The sequence below is a fragment of the Bubalus bubalis genome, chromosome 5, assembly GCF_019923935.1.
Source record: "Bubalus bubalis isolate 160015118507 breed Murrah chromosome 5, NDDB_SH_1, whole genome shotgun sequence".
Taxonomy (NCBI): domain Eukaryota; kingdom Metazoa; phylum Chordata; class Mammalia; order Artiodactyla; family Bovidae; genus Bubalus; species Bubalus bubalis.
Window position 1 is genome coordinate 74,262,692 of NC_059161.1, and position 14,757 is coordinate 74,277,448.

At 42.7% G+C, this 14,757-nt stretch overlaps 1 protein-coding gene across 1 annotated transcript in view; it reads right to left on the reverse strand.

Annotated features, from left to right (window-relative positions):
* Nucleotides 1–13,607, reverse strand: part of LOC123327534 — a 39,821-nt gene extending 26,214 nt beyond the window's left edge. The window contains exons 1-2 of the mRNA XM_045165894.1: nt 13,453–13,607; nt 13,249–13,315 (exon numbers count right to left, since the gene is read on the reverse strand). Coding sequence (XP_045021829.1) covers nt 13,249–13,315; nt 13,453–13,607 — 222 coding nt within the window. The remainder of the gene's footprint in view (nt 1–13,248; nt 13,316–13,452) is intronic.
* Nucleotides 13,608–14,757: the final 1,150 nt, after the last annotated feature.

Consider the following 14,757-nt stretch of genomic DNA (forward strand, 5'->3'; position numbering starts at 1 on the left):
AATGGCAACACACTCCAGTGTTCTTGCCTTGAGAATCCCAGGGAAGGGGGAGCCTGGTGGGCTGCCGTCTATGGGGTCTCACAGAGTCAGACACGACTGAAGCGACTTCGCAGCAGCATATACAAAGTAGACAACTAATAAGGCTGTACTATACAACACAGGGGAGTCTATTCAATACTCTATGTGCTGTGCTTAGTCAATCAGTCGTGCCCAAATCTTTGTGTCCCCAATGAATGTAATCCATCAGGCTCCTCTGTCAATACTCTATAATGGATGTATATATATATATATATATATATATATATATATATATATATAAAGAGTCTAAAATGAGTGTACATATGTAACTGATTCACTTTGCTGTGCAGCAGAAACTAACACAACATTGTAAAGCAACTGTACTCCAAGACAAATTAGTTTTTAAAAATGTCTGAAGTTTATATAAACTGTGGGGACTGTTAAGGTCCTTTTCGTAAAGCCCTAGTTCTTGCTTATTAACTCTTGATAGAAAGGCCAAAAAAAAGAAATCTGTTGATCTGGTAGACATGCACTGCTAATCATTTTACATTGTGGTTTATTCATGAAGAACTTCTGAATAAACGAAACAGTAAAAATAATCCCTCAGCATTCTTGATAATACCTTTTTATTAATACATACTTTACAATTCTACATTTTAATGAAGGACAAATATGATAATGACAACAAATCAAAGCTTTTGGATGTGTTGCCCAATGATATTAGAGTATATATTATAATGACTAATCTTGTAATGGTAACAGTGTGAGGGGATAGAAGTCATGCCAGACTTCTATCTGCTGGGGATCCCCCTGAGACACCCAGACTCATGAACACATACAAATATGTGCTTATTCCTATTTGCAAGCGTGTTGCCCAGGGTAAAATCGAGGAAAACTTATTAAAATACAGTTTCTTGTTGTTGTTCAGGCACTAAGTCATGTCAGACTCTTTGTGACTCCATGGACTGCAGCACGTGAGGTTTCCTAGTCCTTCACTGATTATGGTATTTGTATCATAATTAAATCCATTAGTGAGTACCTGGCATCACTTATTTCTCATTGAAACTATTTCCTATGTAATGCAGTCTGCTGGATGTAAGAGTGTAACTAAATAAGTCTTGATCTTACTTTTAAATCTATAACAGTCCCTGTGTGACACCGCTGTTGTTGTTCAGTCACTAAGTCATGTCCAGTTCTTCACAACCCCATAGACTGCAGTATGCCTGACTTCCCTATCCTTCACTATTCCCTGCGGTTTGCTCAAATTCATGCCCATTGAGTCAGTGATGCTAACTACCTACCTCTAACTACCCCATCCTTTGATGCCCTCTTCTCCTTTTGTCTTCAATGTATACCAGCATCAGGGACTTCTCCAGTGAGTCTAATCTTCAAAACAGGTGGGTAAAATATTGGCACTTCAACTTCAGTCATTCCAATGAGTATTTGATGTTGATTTCCTTTAAGAGTGACCGGCTTGATCCCCTTGCAGTCAAGCAGACTCTAGAGTCTTCTCCAACACCACAGTTCAAAAGCATCAGTTCTTTCACACTCAGCCTTTATAGTCCAACTCTTCCATTTGTGCAACTACTGGCACAACCATACGACCTAGGACCTTTGTCAGCAAAGTGATGTCTCGGCTTTTTAATATGCTGTCTAGGTTGGTCATAACTTTCCTTCCAAGGAGTAAGCATCTTTTAATTTCATGGCTGCAATCACCATCTGCAGAGATTTTGGAGCCCCCCAAATAAAGTCAGCCACTGTTTCCACTGTTTCCCCATCTACTTGCCATGAAGTTGAAAGGCTGTTGCTGAACGATGCAAAGACCTCTGGATTCTTGGCCTCCAGAGGAGAAGAATTCAATCCGGGACCAGAGATGAGGCTTGATCGTGCAGAGCTTTTGTGAAATAAAGTTTTATTAAAGTATAAAGGAGATAGAGAAAGCTTCTGACATAGGCATCAGAAGGGGGCAGAAAGAGTATCCCCCTGCTAGTGTTAGCTATGGAGTTATATACTCTCTAATTAGTTATTACAGTGAATCAAAAGAATGTCTGGAGGTTATAAAGACCTCACTAGACCTACTCCCATAATTTACACCTTAAGATAAGAGGATTGGCCAGCTTTTTTTCCAGACTGTCCTCAAGCAGGATACATTATTGTTATCTAATCCTAAGGAATGTAGAGGGACACAAAAGTTTGTCCTTTCTTCCTCATTGAGAATTCCAGACCCCTCTCTCCTTGGGGACCCCTGGACTTCTTATCAACCTGCCTAGGAAATGACTCTCTCAAAGTGATGGGACCGGATGCCATGATCTTCATTTTCTGAATGTTGAGCTTTAAGCCAACATTTTCACTCTCCTATTTCACTTTCATCAAGAGGCTCTTTAGTTCTTCTTCACTTTCTCACATAAGGGTGGTGTCACCTGCATATGTGAGGTTATAGATATTTCTCCCAGCAATCTTGATTCCAGCTTGTGCTTCCTCCAACCCAGCATTTCTCATGATGTACTTTGCATATAAGTTAAATAAGCAGGGTGACAATATACAACCTTGAGGTACTCTTTTTCCTATTTGGAACCAGTCTGTTGTTCCGTGTCCAGTTCTCACTGTTGCTTCCTGACGTGCATACAGGTTTCTCAAGAGGCAGATCAGGTGGTCTGGTATTCTCATCTCTTTCAGAATTTCCCAGTTTATTGTGATCCACACAGTCAAAGGATTTGGCATAGTCAATAAAGCAGACATAGATTTTTTTGGGAACTCTCTTGCTTTTTGGATGGTGCAGCAGATGTTGGCAGTTTGATCTCTGATTCCTCTGCCTTTTCTAAAACCAGCTTTAACATCTGGAAGTTCACAGTTCATGTATTGCTAAAGCCTCACTTGGAGAATTTTGAGCATTACAGAGTGAAGTAAGTCAGAAAGAGAAAAAAAACAAGTGTTGCATATATAAGGAATATAGAAAATGGTACTACTGTATGTCTTTGCAAGGCAGAAATAGAGATTCAGGCACAAAGAAGAGACTTCTGAACACAGTGGGTGCAGGAGAAGATAGGACAGACTGAGAGAATAGCATTGAAATATATACATCACCATATGTAAATAGATAGCTAATGTTAACTTTATGTATAACACAAGGAGCACAAACTGGTGCTCTGTGACAGCCTAGATGGGTGGCATGGGATGAGAGGTGGGAGGGGGGTTTAGGAAGGAGGGGACATATGTATACTTATGGCTGATTCATGTTGATGTATGGCAGAAACCAACACAACACTGTAAAGCAATTATCCTCCAAATAAAAATGAATAATGTTTTTCATTCAAATTTATTTATTTTAATTGCAGGCTAATTACTTTACAATATTGTATTGGTTTTGCCATACATCAACATGAATCCACGATGGGTGTACACATGTTCCCCATCCTGAACCCCCATCCCACCTCCCTCCCTGTACCATCCCTTTGGGTCATCCCAGTGCACCAGCCCCAAGCATCCTGTATTCTGCAATGAACCTGGACTGGCAATTTGTTTCTTATATGATTTTATACATGCTTCAATGCCATTCTCCCAAATCATCCTACCCTCTCTCTCACCCACAGAGTCCAAAAGACTGTTCTATACATCTGTGTCTCTTTAGCTTTTGCATACAGGATTATTGTTACCATCTTTCTAAATTCCATATATACACATTAGTATACCAATAGACAATTCAGGTATGACCTAAATCAAATCCCTTATGATTATACAGTGGAAGTGAGAAATAGATTTAAGGGCCTAGATCTGGTAGATAGAGTGCTTGATGAACTATGGAATGAGGTTCATGACATTGTACAGGAGACAGGGATCAAGACCATTCCCATAGAAAAGAAATGCAAAAAAGCAAAATGGCTGTCTGGGGAGGCCTTACAAATAGCTGTGAAAAGAAGAGAAGCGAAAAGCAAAGGAGAAAAGGAAAGATATAAACATCTGAATGCAGAGTTCCAAAGAATAGCAAGAAGAGATAAGAAAGCCTTCTTCAGCAATCAATGCAAAGAAATAGAGGAAAACAACAGAATGGGAAAGACTAGAGATCTCTTCAAGAAAATCAGAGATACCAAAGGAACATTTCATGCAAAGATGAGCTTGATAAAGGACAGAAATGGTATGGACCTAACAGAAGGAGAAGATATTAAGAAGAGATGGCAAGAATACACAAAAGAACTGTACAAAAAAGATCTTCATGACCCAGATAATCACGATGGTGTGATCACTGACCTAGAGCCAGACATCCTGGAATGTGAAGTCAAGTGGGCCTTAGAAAGCATCACTACGAACAAAGCTAGTGGAGGTGATAGAATTCCAGTTGAGCTATTCCAAATCCTGAAAGATGATGCTGTGAAAGTGCTGCACTCAATATGCCAGCAAATTTGGAAAACTCAGCAGTGGCCACAGGACTGGAAAAGGTCAGTTTTCATTCCAATCCCAAAGAAAGGCAATGCCAAAGAATGCTCAAACTACCACACAATTGCACTCATCTCACACACTACTAAAGTAATGCTCAAAATTCTCCAAGCCAGGCTTCAGCAATATGTGAACCGTGAACTTCCTGATGTTCAAGCTGGTTTTAGAAAAGGCAGAGGAACCAGAGATCAAATTGCCAACATCCGCTGGATCATGCAAAAAGCAAGAGAGTTCCAGAAAAGCATATATTTCTGCTTTATTGACTATGCCAAAGCCTTTGACTGTGTGGATCACAATAAACTGTGGAAAATTCTGAAAGAGATAGGAATACCAGACCACCTGATCTGCCTCTTGAGAAATTTGTATGCAGGTCAGGAAGCAACAGTTAGAACTGGACATGGAACAACAGACTGGTTCCAAATAGGAAAAGGAGTTCATCAAGGCTGTATATTGTCACCCTGTTTATTTAACTTATATGCAGAGTACATCATGAGAAATGCTGGACTAGAAGAAACACAATCTGGAATCAAGATTGCTGGGAGAAATATCAATAACCTCAGATATGCAGATGACACCACCCTTATGGCAGAAAGTGAAGAGGAACTCAAAAGCCTCTTGATGAAAGTGAAAGTGGAGAGTGAAAAAGTTGGCTTAAAGCTCAACATTCAGAAAACGAAGATCATGGCATCCGGTTCCATCACTTTATGGGAAATAGATGGGGAAACAGTGGAAACAGTGTCAGACTTTATTTTTCTGGGCTCCAAAATCACTACAGATGGTGACTGCAGCCATGAAATTACAAGACGCTTACTCCTTGAAAGGAAAGTTATGACCAACCTAGACAGCATATTGAAAAGCAGAGACATTACTTTGCCAACAATGGTCCATCTAATCAAGGCTATCATTTTTCTTGTGGTCATGTATGGATGTGAGAGTTGGACTGTGAAGAAGGCTGAGTGCCAAAGAATTGATGCTTTTGAACTGTGGTGTTGCAGAAGACTCTTGAGAGTCCCTTGGACTGCAAGGAGATCCAACCAGTCCATTCTGAAGGAGATCAGCCCTGGGATTTCTTTGGAAGGAATGATGCTAAAGCTGAAACTCCAGTACTTTGGTCACCTCATGCGAAGAGTTGATTCATTGGAAAAGACTCTGATGCTGGGAGGGATTGTGGGCAGGAGGAGAAGGGGACGACAGAGGATGAGATAGCTGGATGACATCACTAACTCAATGGACATGAGTCTGGGTGAACTTCGGGAGTTGGTGATGGACAGGGAGGCCTGGAGTGCTGCGATTCATGGGGTCGCAAAGAGTCAGACACGACTGAGTGACTGATCTGATCTGATCTGATACTGTATCGGTGTTTTTCTTTCTGGCTGACTTCACTCTGTATAATAGGCTCCAGTTTCATCCACCTCATTAGAACTGATTCAAATGTATTTTTTTTTAATGGCTGAGTAATACTCCATTGTGTATATGTTCCACAGCTTTCTTATCCGTTCATCTGCTGATGGACATCTAGGTTGCTTCCATGTCCTGGCTATTATAGTGCTGCAATGAACGTTGGGATACACACATTTCTTTCAATTCTGGTTTCCTCGGTGTATATGCCCAGCAGTGGAATTGCTGGGTCATAAGGCAAATTAATATATATTTTTTAATATCCCTTTTAAAATTGCCTGAACAAATATACTTAGGAATAAACCTGACTAAGGAGGCAAAAGAACTATATGCTGACAAATATTAAACATGGATAAAGGATATTGAAGATGATTCAAAGAAACAGAATGATACCCATGATATTTGATTGGAAGAATTATTATTGTTAAAATGCCCACACTATAGAAAGCAATCCACAGATTTAATGCAATCTCTGTCAAGTCATCTATGACATTTTTCACAGAACTGAAACAAATATCCCAAAATTTATTTGGAAACATTAAAAAAAAAAAACCTGCAAAAGCAATCCTAAGGTAAAGGATCAAAGCAGGAGCCATAACCTTCACAGACTTCAGACAATGCTACAAAACTATGGTAATCAGAACAGAATGGTATTGGCACAAAAATAGATATGTGGATCAATGGAACAGAAATAACCCTACATATCTATGGTCTATTAATCTTTAATAAATGAGGCAAGAATACACAATGGAGAAAAGATAGTCTCATCTACAAATGGTGTTGGGAAAGCTGAAAAGTCACATGTAAATTGATGAAGTTAGAGTACACCCTCACACCATACACAAAAGCAAATTTAAAATGGCTTAAAGTCTTAAATATAGGGCATGACATGATAGAACTAGAAGAGAATATAGCAAAATATTCTCTGCCATAAAGCACAGCAATATTTTCATAGTTCAGTCTCCCAAGGCAATAGATATAAAAGCAAAAATAAAAAAGGAACATATTCAAACTCATAAGATATTTCACAGCAAAGGAAGCCAGAAACAAAACGAAAAACAATCTACAGAATGGGAGAAAACATTTGCAAATGGTGTGACTAACAAAGGATTCATCTCCAAAATATAAAAACAGCTCATACAACTCAATAACAAAAAAACAAAGAACCCAATCAAAAACTGAGCAGAAGACCTAAACAAACATCCTTCCAAAGAAAACATAGAGATGGCTCATAAGCATATAAAATGATGTTCAACATCACTAATAATGAGAAATGCAAGTCAAAACTACAATGATGTACCACCTCACAATAGTCAGAATGGTTATCATTAAAATCTCAATAACAAATGCTGGAGAGGGCATGAATAAAATGGAACACCCCCCACCCCCAATACTGTTAATGGGACTATAAATTGGTGAAGCCATTATGGAAAAGAGTAGTTACTTTAAAAACTGAAAATATAACTACTATGCTGCTATTGTTCATTTACTTAGTCATGTCCAACTCTTTGCTACCCCATGGACTGTAACACTCCAGAGTTCTTCATTCTTCACTATCTCCCAGGGTTTGCTCAAACTCATGTTCATTGAGTCGATGATGCCATCCAACCATCTTATCCTCTATTATCCCCTTCTCCTCCCGCCTTCAATCTTTGCCAGCATCATCAAGGTCTTTTCAAATGAGTCAGTTCTTCGAATCAGGTGGCCAAATTATTGAAACTTCAGCTTCAGCATCAGTCATTCCAATCAATATTCAGAGTTGATTGACTGGTTTGATCTCCAAACTGTTCAAGGGACACTCAAGAGTCTTCTCCAATGACACAGTTCAAAAGCATCAACTCTTTGGTGCTCAGCCTTCTTTAGAGTTGAACTCTCACATCCACACATGACTACTGGAAAACCATAGCCTTCACTACACGGAGCTTGGTTGGTAAAGTGATATCTCTGCTTTTCAATACACTGTCTAGGTTTGTCATAGCTTTTCTTTCAAGGAGCAAGTGTCTTAATTTCATGGCTGCAGTCACTGTCTGCAGTCATTTGGAGCCCTCCAAAAAGAAGAGAAATCACTTTGCCAACAAAGGTCTGTCTAGTCAAGGCTATGGTTTTTCCTGTGGTCATGTATGGATGTGAGAGTTGGACTGTGAAGAAAGCTGAGCACCGAAATATTGATGCTTTTGAACTGTGGTGTTGGAGAAGACTCTTGAGAGTCCCTTGGACTGCAAGGAGATCCAAACAGTCTTTTCTAAAGAAGATCAGCCCTGAGTGTTCTTTGGAAGGAATGCTGCTAAAGGTAAAACTCCAGTACTTTGGCCACCTCATGTGAAGAGTTGAGTCATTGGAAAAGACTGATGCTGGGAGGGACTGTGGGGAGGAGGAAAAGGGGACAACAGAGGATGAGATGACTGGATGGCATCACTGACTCGATGGACGTGAGTTTGAGTGAACTCCAGGAGTTGGTGATGGACAGGGAGGCCTGGCATGCTGTGATTCATGGGGTCGCAAAGAGTCAGACACGAGTGAGTGACTGAACTGAACTGAAAATAAAGTCTCATTGTTTCCATTGTTTCCCCATCTATTTCTTATGGGGTGATGGGACCGAATGCCATTCAGTTCAGTTCAGTCACTCAGTCATATCTGACTCTTTGCTACCCCATCGACTGTAACACACCAGGCCTCCTTGTCCCTCACCAACTCCCACAGTTTACTCAAACTCATGCCAATTGAGTCAGTGATGACTTCCAACCATCTCATCTTCTGTCGACCCCTTCTCCTCCTGCCCTCAGTCTTTCCCAGCATCAGGGTCTTTTCAAATAAGTCAGCTCTTTGCATCAGGTGGCCAAAGTACTGGAGTTTCAGCTTTAGCATCACTCCTTCCAAAGAAATCCCAGGGCTGATCTCCTTCAGAATGGACTGGTTAGATCTCCTTGCAGTCCAAGGGACTCTCAAGAGTCTTCTCCAACACCACAGTTCAAAAGCATCAATTCTTCAGTGCTCAGATTTCCTTAGAGTCAAACTCTCACATCCATACATGACTACTAGAAAAACCATAGCCTTGACTAGATGGACCTTTGTTGGCAAAGTAATGTCTCTGCATTTTAATATGCTGTCTATGTTGGTCATTAACTTAATGATAATATCAGATACCATTATCTTAATTTCTTCAATGCTGAGGTTTAAGCTAGCATTTTTTTTTTACTCTCCTCTTTCACCTTTAGTTCCTTTTTACTTTCTGCCATGACAGTGGCGTTGCAGTAGAAATTACAAGGCAGTCAATGTAAAACTCTGAAACCTCATTCTTGTTTTCAGTAAACATCCTGCTGCATCGTCCTGAATTCCTGGAATGTATCTTTAGTCTGATCAATTTTCAGCACTCAGATCCAAAGAAGAGCAGCAATTAAATTCTGTTCCATATGCTTGAGGGAGAAACAATGGTGATCATTAATCTTAAGACCATACATCTGGCCCATGGTAAAACGGACAGAGGGCATGAAAAAAGGCGGTGACTTAATCCAAGGATCAATAGAAGTGATAAAGATGATGTTAAGTATCTTGACCTTTAAATTGAATGTTTAGAAATAATGTGATTTAAAGGAAGGTTATAAAACCACCTTGGGGTGATGCTTTACCCCCTCTCTATGCTGAGTGTCTACACTGAGAGCTTTGCACTTTTCCTCCTCTTTAATAAATCTTATTCAGTTACTACCATGAGCGTTTGCTTGTTCATAGATTCCATTCTTTGGTTGTGTGGACAACAACTCAGATTCCTGTCTCATCTTTTGGGGGCTCGTCTGGAAATCCTGAATGCCTACTCAAGGTAAGCACAGACACTCACTCTCAAATCTGTCATTCACTTCTCATTACCTAGTCTAGCTGCACGGTCTCTTGAGACACTCTATTTCACAAGCCTGCATGAGTTCCAAAGGCAGGCAGCGTTAGTAGACAGTAGCCTCGGGTCCCGGTATTAGCCAGCAGATTGACCTGGGTGCTGAGCAAAATCTCTGCTAGGCTGCTGCCTCAGTGAGAACCGCAGAACATCTACCATTTCTCTTTCCTAACATTTAGAGGTTATGAGATTTTTCACTTAAGGAAGGATCATTTCGGAGTGTGTGTAAATACTAATAACCTTGTGCACTACATAGCTTGCTTTAGGGGAACTCCAGTTCAGGCACACCCAATGTTCAAGAGCACAGCAAGTCCACTAACTTAGGCTCTCACTCTATATCTATCTCTAGGTGAAAAGGAAGACAGAGACAGGGAGAGGACAACAGTCCAGGGTAACCGGATAATGATGCTCAAGACCAGGTGCACTCCAAAGTTGAGGGAAGCATACTTTATTGGTGTTTCTTTGCTCCCACTGTGCAAGGTGGGGACACCCTCTATCAGAAGAACCAGAGAAAAGACAAAGAGCACTGGACGCTGGTCTTCTGTCTTTGAGATGGGAGTCACCTCTTCGTACCCTACACCCAGCTCAAAGCGGATGCCTTTGGCAAGTATACTGAAGAACTAGAAGAAGTTTGACCCTTAGACCTTGTTAAAGAAGAGTATGATCTTTTTCTGCACCAAGGCATAGCCTCAGTAGGATCTATCAGGTGGTAAAAAATGGCCCCCTGAGGGCTCATTTGATTATAATACCATCCTCCAACTAGACCTCTTTTGTAGACAAGAAGGAAAATGGTCAGAAGTGCCATATATACAGGTTTTGTCTTGAGAGAGAAAATCCTCTTATCCAGGAGTTGTGGGCTGGCTACTTCCATGCTGCCTGTAACTTCCTCCAAGTCCTCAGGTCCAAACTGTCGCCCTTAACCAGAGCTGCCCAAACCTAGCCCACAGGAGCCTCCACAATCTCTGGTAATGCCTTGGGCACCAGCAGCAGCTCCTATCCCAGTGGCTCCTAACCCAACACTGGTGATCTCTAGGCTATATCCTCCCCTCCTTCCATTACAAGAAGCTCCTAATGGGGACTTGGGAGCCACAGGAGTCCATGTTCTTTTCCCCCTTCGAGATTTAGAGCAAATTAAATTAGACCTAGGAAGCTTTACTGAAGATCCTGACAATGATATAAGTGTTTTCCAGGGTCTAAACCAATCTTTGAAATGGCATGGAAAGATATTATGCTAATCCTGACTAGCGCCCTTACTAACAATGAAAGAAGTAGTAATTAAAAATTACTCCCCAGGGATGGGGAGATGAATGGTATGCTATTGGCATGCAGGGGAGACCTGACAGTGAATCAGCCTGCTTACCTACCGGGCTCCAGGCAGTGCCCATAGCTGATCCTAATTGAGATGACTGGAAGAGAGTTCACTTTATCACTTACATTAAGGAAGGCTTAAAAGAATCATGAGCTAAGCCCTTAGACTATTCCAAACTATGTGGAGTCAGGAAAAGGAGAAAATTCACACAGCTTTTCTGGAAAGGCTCAGGGACGCACTGAGAAAGCACACTAATTTGGACCCAGATGCCCCAAACTTATTCTTAAAGACAAAGTTATTACTGAGTCAGCTTCAGATATTCAGAGGAAACTCCAAAAACTGGCCTTTGGCCCCAGTCTGGAGTTAAAACTCCCCTCTAGGTCCTCCTCACCATTCTACGCAAAACAAAGAACTCTGACCTGAAGAAAAAAAATGGGCACTAAGGTTGATCATGCCCAGCTCCCAGCTGGTCCCAGCTGGTCTCCAGAATTCCTTGCCCCAGCCGTTTAAGAAATAACTACTCTGAACACTTCCCTGGCTTCCCTGTGGCTCAGACAGTAAAGTGTCTGCCTACAATGCAGGAGACCCGGGTTCAATCCCTGGGTCGGGAAGATCTCCTGGAGAAGGAAATGGCAACCCACTCCAGTATTCTTGCTTGGAAAATCCCATGGACAGAGGAGCCTGGTAGGGCTGCAGTCTATGGGGTCACAAAGAGTTGGACACAACTGAGAGACTTCACTCATTCCAAACAACCTTGGAGAAGAACAGGCCCCCTTAACAGTAGATGTCCACATATATGCCTATATATACTTACTCTTTTCTTGGGTTAGTGCAGCAGCTCACTAATCTGATGCTGCCCCTTCTTGCCTCATTATAGGTGAATCTGTTCCGTAAAGTGCCGGGCTCCTTCTTTTTCCGAACCAAGCCTCCTCTAACTCCCTTACCCTACAGTGGTAAGAGGTGCCACATCAGAATTCTTAAACAGAAATCAGGAAGAACCTAAAGAAAAAAGGAATAGAGATAAGAGAAAGGCCGAAGCTCTCATTATGGCCCTACAGGGAGTTAACTTTAGGGCTACAAAGGTGGGAGGATACAAGCAAAAACCTGGAGTCTGTTTTTGTTGTGGCAAGGATGGACACTTTAAGGGACAATGTCCCCAAGGCAAGCAGAGGCCACCACCAAGGCCTTGCCCCACTTGCAAGAGAGATCACTGGAAGACTAATATCCCCAAGGATGTAGGTTTCAGGGGTCAGAAACTCAGATACAAGATCAAGATTCACGAGGCCCAGGGCTTCCCACTTTGGCTTCTGTCCTCATTACCACACAGGAGCCTCAGGTGACTCTAACTAGAAGAGGCCATCCTGTTAAATTGCTACCGGATACAGGAGCCACTTTCTCAACCCTCCTGTGTAATCTGGGTCCTCCTTCTACTAAGTCAGCTACTAAAGGTGGCATTTCTGGAAAGCCAATTACAAAATTCTTTACAAAACAGTTGAGTTGTAACTGGGATTCTCTTTTTTCTCATGTGTATATGTGCACGTACTCAGTCATGTCCACCTCTCAGACTCTATGACCCCATGGACTGCAGCCAGCCAGGCTCCTCTGTCCAAGGGATTTTCCAGGCAAGAATACAGGAGGGGGTTGCCATTTCCTCCTCCACGGGACCTCCCCAACTCAGGGATCGAATTTGCATCTTTTGCAACTGCCTGCATTAGCAGGCTGATTCTTTTCTACTGTGCCACCTGGGAATCCCAAGTGAGCACAGGGCGCCTGGTGAAGGGCAGTGGCAGTGAAACCCCACAAGGTGAGGAAGGGGGAGGGCAATCACCCCAGGCCAGGGAACCCACTCCTCCCACTGCGAGGCCGAAGAATCCCCCACGCTCAGTCCATGAGGGACTCAGCGTGCTGCCCCAAAGTCCTGATGGGGAGACCCTCCTCGAGGGCCTGGTGGGCCAGAAGTAAGGCCAAGGACACCAGCTGGTCACATCGGGGACAGCCATGGCACCCTCACTTCCACACCCCCAGGGGGTGGCGATACAGGCATGGTAGCCATCTGGTGACCTGCGCACACTCAGATGAGCACACTGCAGGGGTGGCACGCTGGGGGCACAGGGGCTCCTCCTGGTCCAGCACATGAAAACATTGGCAGGCAGAAGGCGTTAAAGGGCAATGGAGTGGGGCCAAGGCAGGCCAGGGAAGTGAGACGCACCAGGGCACAGCCCCAGAGATCAGAGGACAGAACAGATGAGGCACCAACGGAGTGCAGCCACGTAGGCCTGCGTGGCAAAGACACGGCAGAGGCACAGAACCAATGGTGGAGGTTGGGTGGCCGCGAGCGACAGCGAAGGGCCCAGAAGCCATTCAAAATGGCCCGGAAGCAAAGCAGCTACTGCGTCACGCCACGGAATCTCACCTCCAGAAGCCTCCAGCACAGGAGCGGTCCTGGCACCCAGGATGTCTACTGCCCTTCCTGGCCCCCATGGGGCCCCCCTCTTGGGGCTTGCGCTCACCGCCACCAACACCCAGAGCCACAGCTGGCCTGGGAGAACACTCTACCGCCGCCTCCATGGCCCTCATGTGCAACTTGCTGTGCCCAGCTTCCCCCCTTGGGGACCCAGGGCACTTCTCTGCCCGGAGACGCCGCCGGCCATAGAAGCCAGGGAAGGACACCACATGAGGCGAGACCGGTTAGGTCCTAAACAGGGTAAGGGGGCGCTGGGCGGTCACCTGTGTGGGGCGGGCAGGGAGGTGGGGAAAGCTGGAAGGGAAGGGCATGACAGGGAAGGGCAACAAACACGCACAGGGAGGGCCGGGGGACAGGGGCACGTGCGCTGTCTGGTGATCAGAAAGACCGAGTTACTGCTGGCCACCTAGTTTTCAAGTAAGAATATGGCTATTTTTAAACAAAAACACGTCCATCCCTGTTAAATGTTTTGAGAGGCAAATTGGAACCGCTCACCCTTATATATACTATCAGCTGATTGAGTAGAATGATTTGAATTTGTTTGATTTGTTTAATGAATATAAAGATATTTTGCTGTTTTGTTTTCCAAAAGTATACTACAGATGTACACTGCAAACAGTAACAGATGAATTTCAGGTGTTCGATGCATTCATCACATTTTGGTAATTTTTTTTCTTTTTTGTTTTATTCATCCTGTTGAGTATGTAATGGGTCCTAATTTTCTTGAATACATATTTTTTCTGATGACTAATGATATTATGCAAGTAAGCTTTTGGGTCATCCCTTTCTTTTGCCAACTTTTGTTGGGTTATTTGCCTTATTAGTACATTAAACTTCTTTATAATTGTGACTATGAGTCTTCTTAGAATAACATATATTTCAAATAACTTTCTTCATACTTTGGCCTGTGCATTTACTCACAAAATGCATTTGATAAACAGAAGTTCTTATTCATAATATATTTCAGTTCCTTATATTTTCCTGTGTAGCTTTACTTTTCAAATCCTGGTTAAGAAATAATTCCTACTTCAAGATTTTGAAAATGTTTCCTTATGCTTTATCTTCTAAGAGACAATTCTATTTTTATTTGCACTTATATCTATAATCTATCTAGAATATATTTCTGTGTTTAGGGTGAGGTTGCTGTTGTTGTTTAGTCACTAAGTCCAATTCTTTGTGACCCCAAGGACTATAGCCCTCCAACCTCCTCTGTCCATGTAATTTTCCAGGCAAGAATACTGGAATGGGTTGCCA